The sequence below is a fragment of the Lampetra fluviatilis genome, chromosome 63, assembly GCF_964198595.1.
Source record: "Lampetra fluviatilis chromosome 63, kcLamFluv1.1, whole genome shotgun sequence".
In the NCBI taxonomy this organism is placed as follows: Eukaryota; Metazoa; Chordata; class Hyperoartia; order Petromyzontiformes; family Petromyzontidae; genus Lampetra; species Lampetra fluviatilis.
This window is the reverse complement of record NC_136337.1, coordinates 6,926,675-6,941,299: the sequence shown is the minus strand read 5'-3', so window position 1 is coordinate 6,941,299 and position 14,625 is coordinate 6,926,675. Positions and strand designations below refer to the sequence as shown.

Here is a 14,625-nt window from a genome sequence, read left to right as displayed (position 1 = left end):
GCTGGAGAAATCCGATGAGCTATGAAGCTCTTCCCCCCCACACACATACATCCAGTCAGGGTGGGTCAAAACGTTACAACACACACGATCTGAGTGCGACGTAGAGGAAATGTCAACAAATCACTTTGAAAAAATACGAATTAAACTAAACTATGTTTTATTTTAATCTTACCAGGTAAAGTCCTCTGAGCTGTTAAACGTATCTTTCAGAAGCGGCTTGGGCACAAATGACAGCTCCAAGTGGCTAATCAGCGGATTCCTCCAATCTCAAGACACAGTCTGATTCTGGGTAGTCGCAAATGGAGTTTGTGTGAGGGGGCGTGTTGAACTTCTTTTGCACCGTACGTAGCCAAGCATGCCGATCGGAGGTGCAGTGTTGAGTCTATGGGTAGTGTTGAGTCTATGGGCAGTGTTGAGTCTATGGTGCAGTGTTGAGTCTATGGGCAGTGTTGAGTCTATGGTGCAGTGTTGAGTCTATGGTGCAGTGTTGAGTCTATGGGCAGTGTTGAGTCTATGGTGCAGTGTTGAGTCTATGGGCAGTGTTGAGTCTATGGGTAGTGTTGAGTCTATGGGCAGTGTTGAATCTATGGTGCAGTGTTGAGTCTATGGGCAGTGTTGAGTCTATGGGTCGTGTTGAGTCTATGGGTATTGTTAGTCTATGGGTTGTGTTGAGTCTATGGGCAGTGTTGAGTCTATGGGTCGTGTTGAGTCTATGGGTAGTGTTAGTCTATGGGTAGTGTTGAGTCTATGGGCAGTGTTGAGTCTATGGGCAGTGTTGAGTCTATGGGTCGTGTTGAGTCTATGGGTAGTGTTGAGTCTATGGGCAGTGTTGAGTCTATGGGCAGTGTTGAGTCTATGGGTAGTGTTGAGTCTATGGGTAGTGTTGAGTCTATGGGCAGTGTTGAGTCTATGGGTAGTGTTGAGTCTATGGGCAGTGTTGAGTCTATGGGCAGTGTTGAGTCTATGGGCAGTGTTGAGTCTATGGGTAGTGTTGAGTCTATGGGCAGTGTTGAGTCTATGGGCAGTGTTGAGTCTATGGGCAGTGTTGAGTCTATGGGTAGTGTTGAGTCTATGGGCAGTGTTGAGTCTATGGGTAGTGTTGAGTCTATGGGCAGTGTTGAGTCTATGGGCAGTGTTGAGTCTATGGGCAGTGTTGAGTCTATGGGTAGTGTTGAGTCTATGGGTAGTGTTAGTCTATGGGCAGTGTTAGTCTGTGTGCAGTACGTGTGTTGAACTTCTTTCGCACCGTACGTAGCCAAACCGTGCCAATCGGAGGTGCGGGGAGATGGATCACCGCAGCTCGGGGAAGATGGAGCAACGAAAATCAGTCCACGTGCTCGCGCTGGCGTGGCTGCATCTCGAGGATCGTGAGAGATGTGGGCCGCCTGCATCCAGCAGAGGATGAGATCACGGCTGACGACGGCGATCATGAATTCATGATCATGTTGAAGTGCACCCACTGATTGCTGCATTTCTGCAGGCTAGTCGATTTCTCGGAATCGAGTGACACCGGCCCGGAATCGATTCCTCCCCACATCACCCTCGCAGAGAGATGCGGGGGGGGGGGACACAGCGGAAAGGGACTGTACCATTGCGAGCTAAACACGAGGGGGGATTACACCCGTCGAGTTGATAGCGCTACCATCGGGTCAAGGGATCCCCCCCATGGGTGTAATGGTACAGACCACGAGCCCATTGAGATTTGCCCGTGAGTTCGAGCACATGTGTGCTCTGTACATGTGGCTACGGCGTACGACAATAACGTGACGACTTCTCACGATGTCCTGTCACTACTCAGTGGCTATCGCTCTGGCCATGGGCTATCTTTGTCTTCTTTCGCACGGCTCTGCATTGATGCAGAGCAACAACTGCAATTAATAGCCCTGTGAGCCATTCGGCTCTTGAATCGGGTGCAACCGCAACAAGCAAAAACATGAAACACATTCCTGCGGAGGCAGCTGGTAGGAACGTTGGGTTGCTCGGTCAATGGCCAGGGTCAACGGCGGCGTGGTGTATTCCGCAAATATGCCCCACTGTGAGGGCGGGCACAAGCCGGCGTGAGTAGGTGAAACGTTGAGTTTTATAAGGGCACCACGGGGTGACCAACCCCACCCCATCCAGCCCCACCCCTCCCCACCCTCCCCACCCAGCCCCTCCCTCCCCACCCAGCCCCACCCTCCCCACCCTCTCCACCCAGCCCCTCCCCACCCAGCCACTCCCCACTCTCCCCTCCCCACCCAGCCCCTCCCCACCCAGCCCCTTCCTGCACGACGGACGGACACAATAATCCCCTGTGGGCTGGTGGAACCAGTGGGTTGCTACCAGTATAAAGTTGTACAAAATCTTGCCTCGCACACCGGATTATAAGACGCACTCCCAATACAATTATACGAAAGTGACACTCGGCGCCTGGCGGGTGTGTGGAGATGGAACAAAGTCACGCGATGACCGGCTTGAGGCTTGAGCAGAGGTCACAACCGGGTACCCGATACCCGTACCCTACCCGATACCCGGCTACCCGTTTGCGACCCTGGTGCGGCCAGTTACGGGTGCGGGTAGGCCGTGAGTCACTGGTGAGTCACCGTTTGTCCGTTTGTCACTCATTTCGGGTAGGGTACGGGTACGGGTAGGGAACGGGTACCCATTTGCGACCCTGGTGCGGCCGGGTACGGGTACGGGTAAAGAATCAGAACCCGTTTGCGACATCTGGGCTTGAGGGATGTAGAAACCAACTCATACTCTGGTGGTGTCATGGGTTGTGGGAGAGATGCAAGTGCGGAGTTGGCCTGATGGCTTGAATCTAAATTGTCTTGTGGTTTCGATTTAAAGCTTTCGTGACTGCAGGGATTCATCTTCTTGGTTCTTTCGGTAAAGTCACGTAGAAGGGAAGTAATAAAATAATACAAATAAAACAATCAAATTCTCACGACGTTCCGACTGCAACACAAGCAATCATCACCAGGTGTGAAACCCACAGGAAGAAAATTTGAAAAAAAACGCCACTTTTTGAAATGTTCTTGCTGTGGTTTTCACACCTGATGATGATTGCTTGTGTTGCAGTCGAAACGTCGTGAGAATTGTATTGTTTTATTTGTATTATTTCCCTTCTACGTGACTTTACCGAAAGAACCAATAACATGTCTTATGGTTGTTATTGTTTGACTTGCATCACACTGAGATTTTTGCACACAGCGTTGTAACACGGTCGTTTTTTTCTGGAAGATTTGCTGGTTTCTCCAAGATGTTTCTGTTGAGCGTCGTAGCTTTAAGATGTTCTCTGTTCATGTTTTGTTTGTTGCGGTTGCACCCGAGTCAAGAGCCACATGGCTCACAGGGCCACACCTAATCAATGAACTTGAAGTGAGAGAAATTTCAAGAAAACAGTCCTTGTATATATATACTGGTTGAGGGTGGGAGGAGCTAAGGTAGGCACCTGATTATTATTTTTGTGAGGTTCGGTGCGGCTACATCACGCTGTTACACCTCATACATGAAACTTGAAAACTTGAGAAACTCCGCCAAACCAAGCGGATCTGCACCCGAATCGCATCAACCGGCCCGGCTCCAGAGTTTGAACGATTCGGGCGACAGGACTCACCCGTTCCTGTGGACAGCGCAACCAGCACTCATGTGAGAAGCACGGAATGGGGCCGTCCATAAATGACGTCACGTACCTAGGCGGCGGGGGGGGGGGGTCAGACATTTGTGACGATGTGTGACGAGGAGAGGGGGGTTTGAGAAATGTGACGTCACATCAAAATGCGCAACTTTAAATAAATATAGACAACACGTTCTGCGTAATTAAAAAGACTTTTAATAAATGTTTTCTCTTACAACATCAGAGTGGAGCACCACATTAAATAGGCACTGCAATGACAATAGTTTAAAGCGATTTGAAACATGTTTTATTTTTTGGGGGGGAGTGGGGCAGAGCTTTGTGACGTCATATTTGAGGGGGGGGGGTCTGACTTTTTGTGACGTCGTGTGACGAAGAGGGGGGGGGGTCAAAAAATGTCCAAAATAGCGTGACGTCATTTATGAATGGTCCCAAACCCCTCAGCCCTTCAATTGGCGCGAATCGGAATTAACTCTGGAAGATTCCCGTGCGTCGGAAAGCTTTTGGAGGGTGAAGCGCACAGAGTGAGGAATGTGAGATTTAGCTTGTGGGAGTGAGGATTGTGAGAAGTTGAATTAAATAGCCAACAATTATTGTGGTGGGTTTTTTGCGGAAAAATACAAAATGTAGCGATGGTTGTTAAGTTGCCCTCAACGTAGATACAAATTGTAACAAAAAAATCACATCAGGTTAATTATTATATATTTTTTTAACTTTTGCCTGGCGAAGACAGCCCTTTATAAACTAGTAAATTGGGGAATGTGTAAATCTTATGTATTAACATTTTTAAATCGAGCACTTTGATCTGCATCAGCCACCGTAGTAGCCACGCGCCTGAGTTATAAATAGAACAGCGGGGTGAATCGATTCCATAGTTCAACAACCAAATCGATTTTCAATGTTAAACACGCGAATCGAAATGTAGGTGATTCTATTGTTTGCATTAATCGATTCCCGTCTTGGCGACACGCGTTCGCTGTGGGTCCTGCGGAACTCGCTCCACCGTAGATTCCACGCCCTCGTCATCATCGGGCCATGGTCAACCCACTTCTGGATGAAGTCGTCCTCACCACTCACCCTTCCACGGATATAATAATCCACATCCACCGCGAATCGATTCAGGAATCGGCGCGCGGCCACGGAGGAATCTAAACCAATGCACATCCATCCACTTAAGTGTTTAACTTTACGCAACTTTTAGTGCGATTTGTGATCGTCTCGTAACAGCAGCTTTAGCTCAACGTTCGCCCGTCGTCGCTGCCGCTATGAATTCTACGGACAATCATCGGCGCGGAGTCGCTGTTCCCACCGGTAAAGTCTAACGCGGAGGTGTGTGTGTGTGCGTCTTATAATCCGGTGTGTGAGGGTGCGTCTTATAATCCGGTGTGTGAAGGTGCGTCTTATAATCCGGTGTGTGTGAGGGTACGTCTTCTAATCCGGTGTGTGAGGTGCGTCTTATAATCCGGTGTGTGTGTGTGAGGTGCGTCTTATAATCCGGTGTGTGTGAGGTGCGTCTTATAATCCGGCGTGAGTGAGGTGCGTCTTACAATCCGGCATCTGTGTGCAACTTTACCGACACGGCACAAATACGACGCGCTTGGCACGCCGCACGCGCCTGATGATTGGTGAACACGTCCCCCCCCCCACCTCTGCCCGGGCGAGCGCCACGGCTCCTGCCGCATCCAGGGGCATCTAATCTCACTCGGTGACCTGACGATGCTGCTGCTGCTGCTGTCAGTACGTTCACCAGTGCCACAGTGTGTACCTCGTGTGTGTAATTAAAAGTGATAGTAGAATAGACGGCGTTTCGGCGATAGGGAGATGCCAGAGAGATGGAGTGGAGAGATGTTAACTCCCTCGCCTGGTGTACAGGAGGTCGTGGGTTCAATCCTGGCTCTGACGCCTGCTGCTGCTGTATGTGGAGTTTGCGTGTCTCTCTCATCATCATCACGGTGGCTAGGGGATGTTGACTACCTCGCCTGGTATACAGGAGGTCGTGGGTTCAACCCTGGCTCTGACGCCTGCTGCTGCTGTATGTTTGGAGTCTGCGTGTCTCTCTCATTATCATCACGGTGGCTAGGGGATGTTAACTCCCTCGCCTGGTACACAGGAGGTCGTGGGTTCAACCCTGGCTCTGACGCCTGCTGCTGCTGTATATGTGGAGTCTGCGTGTCTCTCACTCTCATCATCACGGTGGCTAGGAGATGTTGACTACCTCGCCTGGTATACAGGAGGTCGTGGATTTAATCCTGACTCTGACGCCTGCTGCTGCTGCTGTATATTTGGAGTCTGCTTGTCTCTCTGCCTGTGGTTTTTCTCCGGGTCCTCCAGTTTTTTCCTCTCCACTTTTAGAATCAACGTCACGCTTTTAGAGCATTTAGCGTCGACGCATTTCCACATGACGATAAGCCGCCACTTAGTTGAGCAATCATACGTGGCCAGGCCGCTTCCGAACAAGAGCTCCATATAGCTCAGCGGGCGCTTAACCGGTAAAATTAAGAAATAAAGAAGTTTATGATCTTAAAATGGAAAAGTAAAAATAGGCGACGTTTCGCCAATAGCTAGAGAGGGGTCAGAGTGATGGAGTGGAGAGATCTAATTTTGGATTTGAAGCTTTTGTGACTGCAAGGATTCATATTCTTAGGTTTTTTCCGGTAAAGTCACGTAGGTAAAACATTTAAATTAATTACAGCTATCGTGCTGTGACGGTTCCACCTGAAGACGGAAGCTTGTGTTGCTTACGAAACGTCGTGATTTTTATTTTAATTTTATTTTACTTTCATTAATTTTTATTTTTTTACCTACGTGATTTTACCGAAAAGACCTAAGAATATGGAGAGATCTAAATTGAGTTGTGTCGCCTGTACGTTTCTCAACTCCCACCCACCGTCAACCTTCCTCCGTGTCGCCAGCATTGGGGACCTCCAAGTGGGACATCCGCCAGACGGTGTGGGACTACATGGAGCTTCACGACCTGGCGAACTTCCCCAGGCCCGTGCACCACAGGATTCCAAACTTCAAGGTGCGTCGCCCGCTCAGCCCCGCACCCGGCACCAACTCTGCCCTGACCCCCCAGGGATTGGAGTCCCCGTGGAAGCAGCGGTTTCAAAAATAGGTCAATAAATAGGTAAATAAATAGGTCAATAATTACATCATGGGACCTCCTCTGCCAGTACCAAAATTTGAGAATAGGTTTTCTCCTTTTTTCTGGCAACAAAACAGATGTTAAAACACCAAACTGAAACCTTTTACAAGGAATCATGTCTGCATTAACCACAATACTTGTGGTCAGAATGCAAACAAAAAACACACTCTGATAATAAATGCATTGTCTTTGAAACTGATTGATCCACACCAGAGACAGCTTTCTTTTGAGCCTCGTCTCAAACAGTGTTAGACCAGAGGACACTGCCCATAGACTCAACACTGCCCATAGACTCAACACTGCCCATAGACTCAACACTACCCATAGACTCAACACTGCCCATAGACTCAACACTGCCCATAGACTCAACACTGCCCATAGACTCAACACTGCACCATAGACTCAACACTGCCCATAGACTCAACACTGCCCATAGACTCAACACTGCCCATAGACTCAACACTGCCCATAGACTCAACACTGCCCATAGACTCAACACTGCCCATAGACTCAACACTGCCCATAGACTCAACACTGCCCATAGACTCAACACTGCCCATAGACTCAACACTACCCATAGACTCAACACTGCACCATAGACTCAACACTGCCCATAGACTCAACACTGCCCATAGACTCAACACTACCCATAGACTAACACTACCCATAGACTAACACTACCCATAGACTAACACTGCCCATAGACTCAACACTGCCCATAGACTCAACACTACCCATAGACTAACACTACCCATAGACTAACACTGCCCATAGACTCAACACTGCCCATAGACTAACACTACCCATAGACTCAACACTACCCATAGACTCAACACTACCCATAGACTAACACTACCCATAGACTCAACACTACCCATAGACTCAACACTACCCATAGACTCAACACTGCCCATAGACTCAACACTACCCATAGACTCAACACTACCCATAGACTAACACTACCCATAGACTAACACTACCCATAGACTCAACACTACCCATAGACTCAACACTACCCATAGACTAACACTACCCATAGACTAACACTACCCATAGACTCAACACTACCCATAGACTCAACACTACCCATAGACTAACACTACCCATAGACTAACACTACCCATAGACTCAACACTACCCATAGACTCAACACTACCCATAGACTCAACACTACCCATAGACTAACACTACCCATAGACTAACACTACCCATAGACTAACACTACCCATAGACTAACACTACCCATAGACTCAACACTACCCATAGACTCAACACTGCCCATAGACTCAACACTACCCATAGACTAACACTACCCATAGACTAACACTACCCATAGACTAACACTACCCATAGACTCAACACTACCCGTAGACTAACACTACCCATAGACTAACACTACCCATAGACTAACACTACCCATAGACTCAACACTACCCATAGACTCAACACTACCCATAGACTCAACACTACCCATAGACTAACACTACCCATAGACTAACACTACCCGTAGACTAACACTACCCATAGACTAACACTACCCATAGACTCAACACTACCCATAGACTCAACACTACCCATAGACTAACACTACCCATAGACTAACACTACCCATAGACTCAACACTACCCGTAGACTAACACTACCCATAGACTAACACTACCCATACACTAACACTACCCATAGACTAACACTACCCATAGACTAACACTACCCATAGACTCAACACTACCCGTAGACTAACACTACCCATAGACTAACACTACCCATAGACTAACACTACCCATACACTAACACCGCCCATAGACTCAACACTACCCATAGACTCAACACTACCCATAGACTAACACTACCCATAGACTCAATACTGCCTATAGACTCAACACTACCCATAGACTCAACACAGCCCATAGACTCAACACTACCCATAGACTCAACATTGCCCATAGACTCACACGGCCCATATATACGGAATGTTTCACTCTAAAGTTGATAACCGGCTGTTGTTTTGCTGACTTGCCCAAGCTTGGGAATTGGTGTACTTATAATATTTGAACGTTCTACTTTATCAAGTCTACGTATTTATTTGTAGTGATTTGCTTACCTTTCATAAACTATAATTTTTCGCATTGTTTGGTGTTGTAACGTTCCGACGCCGTGCCCCTAACTGGACTTCCGTCAACAAAGAGCTTCATAGCTCATCGGATTCCTCCAGGATAAATAAACGTTCCGATCGCATTCGCGACACCTCCGTGGACACGCCACGTGATCTTTCTGGCCGATGTCTCCCCGGCTCAAACGAGCCAACGACGGTGGCCGCACCGCCCGCCGGTGACCTCTCGTGCCAGGGGTCGACCGGCGCCTCGGCGCGTCTCGGCCTCCTCCCGCAGTTTTCCACGGCGACCACAGTGAAGGTGAACCCGGACAAGCCGCAGGAGGGCGCGCGCTACCTCGCCCTGGAAGTGAGTGCGAAGAACGTCTCGCGTCTCTGTCGTCCCCACCAACCCCACCGCCCACCTCGCCCACCGCCCCCCCACTACCCCTCCCACGGCGCAGGGTTCGTACCGCGCCGCGGGGAGGATCGGAGACCTCGCAGCTTTCGCAGCGACCAGCGCCGTTAAGGTGGACCCCGATAAGCCGCTAGAGGGCGTCCGACTCGCCGCCCTGGAGGTAACGCAGCGACCCACACTGGGGGTGGACAACTCGGTGTAGAGGGGGCGCCGCGGTGGCTAGGAGATGTTGACTACCTCGCCTGATACACAGGAGGTCGTGGGTTCGATCCCGACCCTGACACCTGCTGTGTATTTGGAGTTTGCGTGTCTCTCTCATCATCATCACGGTGGCTAGGAGATGTTGACTACCTCGCCTGGTGTGCAGGAGCTTGTGGGTTCGATCCCGACCCTGACTCCTGCTGTGTAATTTGAGTTTGTGTGTTCTCTGGGTCCTCTGGGTTTTCCCTCCACATTATAAAACACGCGCTTAGAGTATTTGGCTGCTATAAATGTCCACATGATGATGAGCAACTTCGTTGAGCTGTTATTTGCGGCCAGGTCACTTCTGAAAAAGAGATACGGAGCTCAGTTGGCCTCACCTGGTAAAATAAAATAAATAAATATCAAATTAAACTCAATACTCGTTCCGCCTTCTTCCCTCCGCCTTTCCCCAGGCACGGAAGACCCTGCTGGTTCCCACACCGAGACTCCGATCCGGGCTGTTCAACCGGATCGTTCCGCCCGCTGGTGCCTCCAAGGCCGACCTGCACCGGTGTGCCACCTCGCAGGCACGGAGCCGGCGCTTGCGCACTGACCAACCAGGCAGCAGCAGCAGGCAGCAGCAGCAGCAGGCAGCAGCAGGCAGCAGCAGACAGCAGCAGCATGATTTAAAAGTGCATAGCTCAGGTGGCGTCCTTAATATCGGAAGGAAGAGCGCCTTCCAGACGGCCGCAGAAGCGCATCTGAAAGCGCCGCGCGACGATGCGGCGACCACCGTCTTTGTTCGACGGCCGAGCCCAAAAGCTGCCACCGCCGCCGCTGCTGGGAGAGGGTGACCACCGCAGTTTGCGTTGCGGTGGTTTGCACGAGTACGCCCCTCCTCTCCTTCCACGGTGCCCTGACCCTGACCCTTTGCCCCCCGCTCCCACTTGCGACCTGCGACCTTCGACCCCTGGCAGGGCGTGCGGGAGTTCAGCGTGCCGCTCGGGCTGGACGCCGGCGTGCGCGTGGACCTCGTGGTGGTCGGCTCCGTCGCCGTGTCCGAGAGAGGTAAGAGCCGGGCGTGTACCAGAGGTCGCAACCGGGTACCCGATACCCGTACCCTACCCGATACCCGGCTACCCGTACCCAGTCGGGTACGGGTACGGGTACCCGTTTGCGACCCTGGTGCGGCCGGGTACGGGTAGGCCGTGAGTCACGGGTAGGGTACGGGTAGGGAACGAGTACCCGTACCCGGCCAGGTACGGGTACGGGTACCCATTTGCGACCCTGGTGCGGCCGGGTACGGGTAAGGAATCAAAACCCGTTTGCGACCTCTGGCTCGTACCTCACACGCCCCGCAGGCAGCAACGGCCTCCGTCTCGATCCGCTGCTGGGTGGGAGCGGCTCGCAGGGAGTTTTGTACGTTTTTCACGATTGGTTCGTATCCTGGTTTGGCGGTCCATTCGGACCAACTTCTCTCCGGCGTCGATAAAAATGAGCGCCACTTAGTAGGGAAGTCAGCGGTGGTTGTCACGATTCCGGGGTCACGGCTGGTCAGTCCGAGGACCGATTCCCCTTGACGTGTTCTGCAGACTTTTTGCGTTTAGTTCCTAGAGTCACTCAGCCGTCTTCCCCAGCAGCCGATTGGCCGCCGTCGGAGTGATGACGTCGCCCCTAGCAACCGTAGGCCTCGGGGTCTCCTTCTGTTCGTGGGCCCCCCCCCCCACCCCCAAGTACAGAAGTTCCCCGTAAAATGCGGAAAGCTGTGATTGTAGCAAGATCCGAAATGACGCGAGAGAGAGAACGGAGAGGATGTCAAGGGAGATGCGGGTGTCCTCCTGGGTCGTCGGCAAACACAGCGGTTGCTAGGGGCGACGTCATCACTCCCACGGGCGGCCAATCGGCTGCCAGGGAGACGACCCCATACGGCTGCGTGAGTCTAGAATCGACTGCGAATTGCACCGAGTCTGTAGAATACGTGAAGGGCAATCGGTTCCGGTCCGCCGCGTGTGCTCGCAGGATGGCGCATCGGGAAGGGCGAGGGCTTTGCGGACATGGAGTTCGCCATGATGGCGTGCACGGGCGCTGTGGATGACGCCACGGTGGTGGTGACCTGCGTTCACGACTGCCAGGTCCTACACGCGCACACGCACGCACGCACACGTGTACATCTTTGGAAGACACTCGTTTCTTTAGAACTGATTTTTGTGTTTAGTGTTTGTTGTTCCTTTCCCCCGCACCTCCGATTGGCACGGTTGGCTACGTACGGTGCGAAAGAAGTTCAACATACAGACTGCACACAGACTAACACTGCTGCCCATAGACTCAACACCGCACCTCCCATGAGCATGATTGGCTACGTACGGTGCGAAAGCAGTTCAACATACACACAACAAGATGCACAAACAAGGCAAAGCTCCCCCATGTAGTCAAAACAGACATTTCTGGGCCAGTTCTGTTTGCGATCAGCAATGAAGGCCGGCACGGCACACGAGGCAAACTCCAGCTCTGGGAGTGAAAGTCTGTTGAGCGTTCGTGCGGTGAATGTTACTCTGCAACAGGGCGGGTAGGGAAGTGCATCTCCTCTAGCAGTGGAACTTGAAACAACCTCAGAAGCAGAGGTCGCAGACGGGTTTTGATTCCTTACCCGTACCCGGCCGCACCAGGGTCGCAAACGGGTACCCGTACCCGTACCCGGCCGGGTACAAATAGGGTACGGGTATCGGGTACCTGATTGCGACCTCTGAGATGAAGCCATGTTGCAGGCGCGGGTGGGTTGATTCTAGGAACTTGAATCGTGAGAAGAGACAAGACGTTGGGAAATGAGTGACAAACGGTGACCCACCAGTGACTCACGGCCTACCCGTACCGGTACGCGGCCGCACCAGGGTCGCAAACGGGTACCCGTACCCGGCTGGGTACGGGTAGCCGGGTATCGGGTAGGGTACGGGTATCGGGTACCCGGTTGCGACCTCTGCTCAGAAGTAGCTCCGCAGACCATTCTCGGTCACACGTAAGGGCCGCAGCAGAATTCCATCTCGTGGCGTGACGCACGATTGGAATAAACCCGGGGGTGGCGGGGCGGGGGGGGGACCGGGTAACATTCCCGTCGCCGTCGGTGACGCAGGTGGTGGACATCCCGGAAGAGCTGGTGGAAACTCACGACCTGACGGTTGACTACATCCTCACCCCGACGCGCGTCATCAAAACCAACTGCAGCGCGCCCAAGCCTCGTGCAATCATCTGGTCCAAGGTCAGCCGACGACTTCTTTATATTTGTGTCGATGTGGTTTAAGCAGGGGCGGTTTCTTCATTAGGGCGATTGGGCGACGCACCACCAATGTCATTCAACCACAGAGTTTTGCGAGCCGTTACTGTGCCCCTGGATATAGTCCAATCAGCGTCATGTCACGTTCTGTGGAGTACCGCCTCTTTTTGGGCGATTTCTCTCCGGCTGAGAATCGCCCCGAGTGTTCCCATAGACTTACATTCAAAGATGTTTTTTTTCGAACGGCGGGTGCTGCAATGCATTCTCTATGGCTTCCGGGAGGGCTCGCACTAACGTGCTTACGTCATCATACGTGCTAACGTCATCATACGTAAGCACGTTGCATCCAACAATATTATTTGTCGCCACCTAGTGGAATCTTTAATAAAAGAAACTTGAGTGGATTGTATTAATAGTGAGTAGAAACAAACAAGATTTATTGTAAGAGTCACTTTATTTTTCATTAATATTAAAGAAGTGAAGTTGCCTTTACATGCTTAAGCTGTTAATTTATCCATTGCATGGGTGGACCTTATCCTTATCAATCATCCAGACATTTGCCCCCCCTGAGAGATTTTGCAGGAGCCGTCACTGGGTTTAAGGGTGGCGAGATGTTAACTACCTCGCCTGGTATGCGGGAGGTCGTGGGTTCCATCCCGACCCTGACGCCTGCTGTATATTTGGAGCCTGCGTCTCTCTCTCATCACCATCACGGTGGCCTGCTATACAGGCGACCACGGAGAGACAGAGAGAGACGCACACTCCAAATATACAGCAGCAGGCGTCAGGGTCGAGATCGAACGCACGACCTCCTGCGTACCAGACGAGGTAGTGAACGTCCCGCCACCGTGGCTTGTGTCGATCCTCTCAATGGTGCGAAGATCGACCGCGAGCTTCTGGCCCGGATCCCCATCCTGAACACTCTGCGGGCTCGGGAAGAGAGGCTGGGCCTGGACGTGTCGCTGAGGGACGCTCCCAGCCTTCACCGCGCCGCAGCCTCTGCCGGACCTCCGGACGGTCCTTCCGCTTCTCTCCACCGAGAAACCGTCGGCGTCGGCTCTGCCGGGACAGCGGCAGCGACCCGCGTGCGCCGGGCCGGTTCCGTTTCGGCAAGGGGGCGGCGTGGGGACGGGAGACACCACCGGGGAAGAGGAGGAGGAGGATGGGCGAGGCAGCCGATTGGTGGAGGAGGAAGTGGTTGCGCCGTGCCGGATCCGGCGAGGGGCCGGGGTGGTGGTGGGGGCGACGGGATGTAACCTTCCGGTAACCTCGGGGCTTTCATTTCTCACCCACAATGTTCGGCGTCGCTGGTAGACTCGAGTCGGTGGAGCCGTGACTCGTCGTGCTGCAGCCCACCGCGGGAGGTGTACACTTGACGTGGTGTGCCGGGCGTGGAAATATTTTAAGGGGGTCGCTGACCCGGCAAGATCCGGCTGAAGCGAAGCACTGATGAACCGGATCCTGAAAGCAGCGATCAGCAACGAGTGGATGATGACGACGATGGTGGGGGGGGGGGTGTTTTCACCATTTGTGAATTGTCGGGGGGGCGGGGGTCGCAGGTCAGGGGCCGCACTAAAGGCCACCAGAAGCTGCCGCCAGTGGCCCGCGGGCCTTGTGCCCTGTGGTCTCACGATGCGTCTCACCCCTGCACACTCAGCCGGTGTCATTGTCTACAACATCACGCACGCACGTGCGCCTACATACACTGTGCACTTGTAAAGCATTCTGGGTAATAAAATATAGCTGACGTCAGTGGCGAGTCGATGTCTGCTCTGGCACTCCTCGTAGCGTATGCCACGGGCCCCGCAGCGGCACTGCCTGCATGACTGTGGGGGCCTTTGGCAATCGCTTGACACGGGACGATATGTTATTAATATTCAGATAATAACACTGTGCTGCGTACAGC

General features: G+C 52.3%; 1 protein-coding gene across 1 annotated transcript; it reads left to right on the top strand.

Moving 5' to 3' along the window:
• Positions 1–4,607: 4,607 nt before the first annotated feature.
• MTHFSD (methenyltetrahydrofolate synthetase domain containing) lies at positions 4,608–14,201 on the top strand. Its single transcript, XM_078882134.1, has 8 exons — positions 4,608–4,927; positions 6,529–6,638; positions 9,315–9,428; positions 9,925–10,038; positions 10,429–10,519; positions 11,471–11,583; positions 12,579–12,704; positions 13,601–14,201. Exons 1-8 carry the CDS (start codon positions 4,882–4,884, stop codon positions 13,973–13,975), a joined length of 1,089 nt encoding a protein of 362 aa, XP_078738260.1. The 5' UTR covers positions 4,608–4,881; the 3' UTR covers positions 13,976–14,201.
• The last annotated feature ends 424 nt before the right edge of the window (positions 14,202–14,625 follow it).

Bases quoted from the DNA above. Each gene is read 5' to 3' on its own strand.
- MTHFSD (XM_078882134.1), top strand. From the start codon at position 4,882: ATGAATTCTACGGACAATCATCGGCGCGGAGTCGCTGTTCCCACCG. The intron at 6,639-9,314 runs GTGCGTCGCCCG...CCCACGGCGCAG, and splicing joins ACAGGATTCCAAACTTCAAG to GGTTCGTACCGCGCCGCGGG. The intron at 9,429-9,924 runs GTAACGCAGCGA...GCCTTTCCCCAG, and splicing joins TCCGACTCGCCGCCCTGGAG to GCACGGAAGACCCTGCTGGT.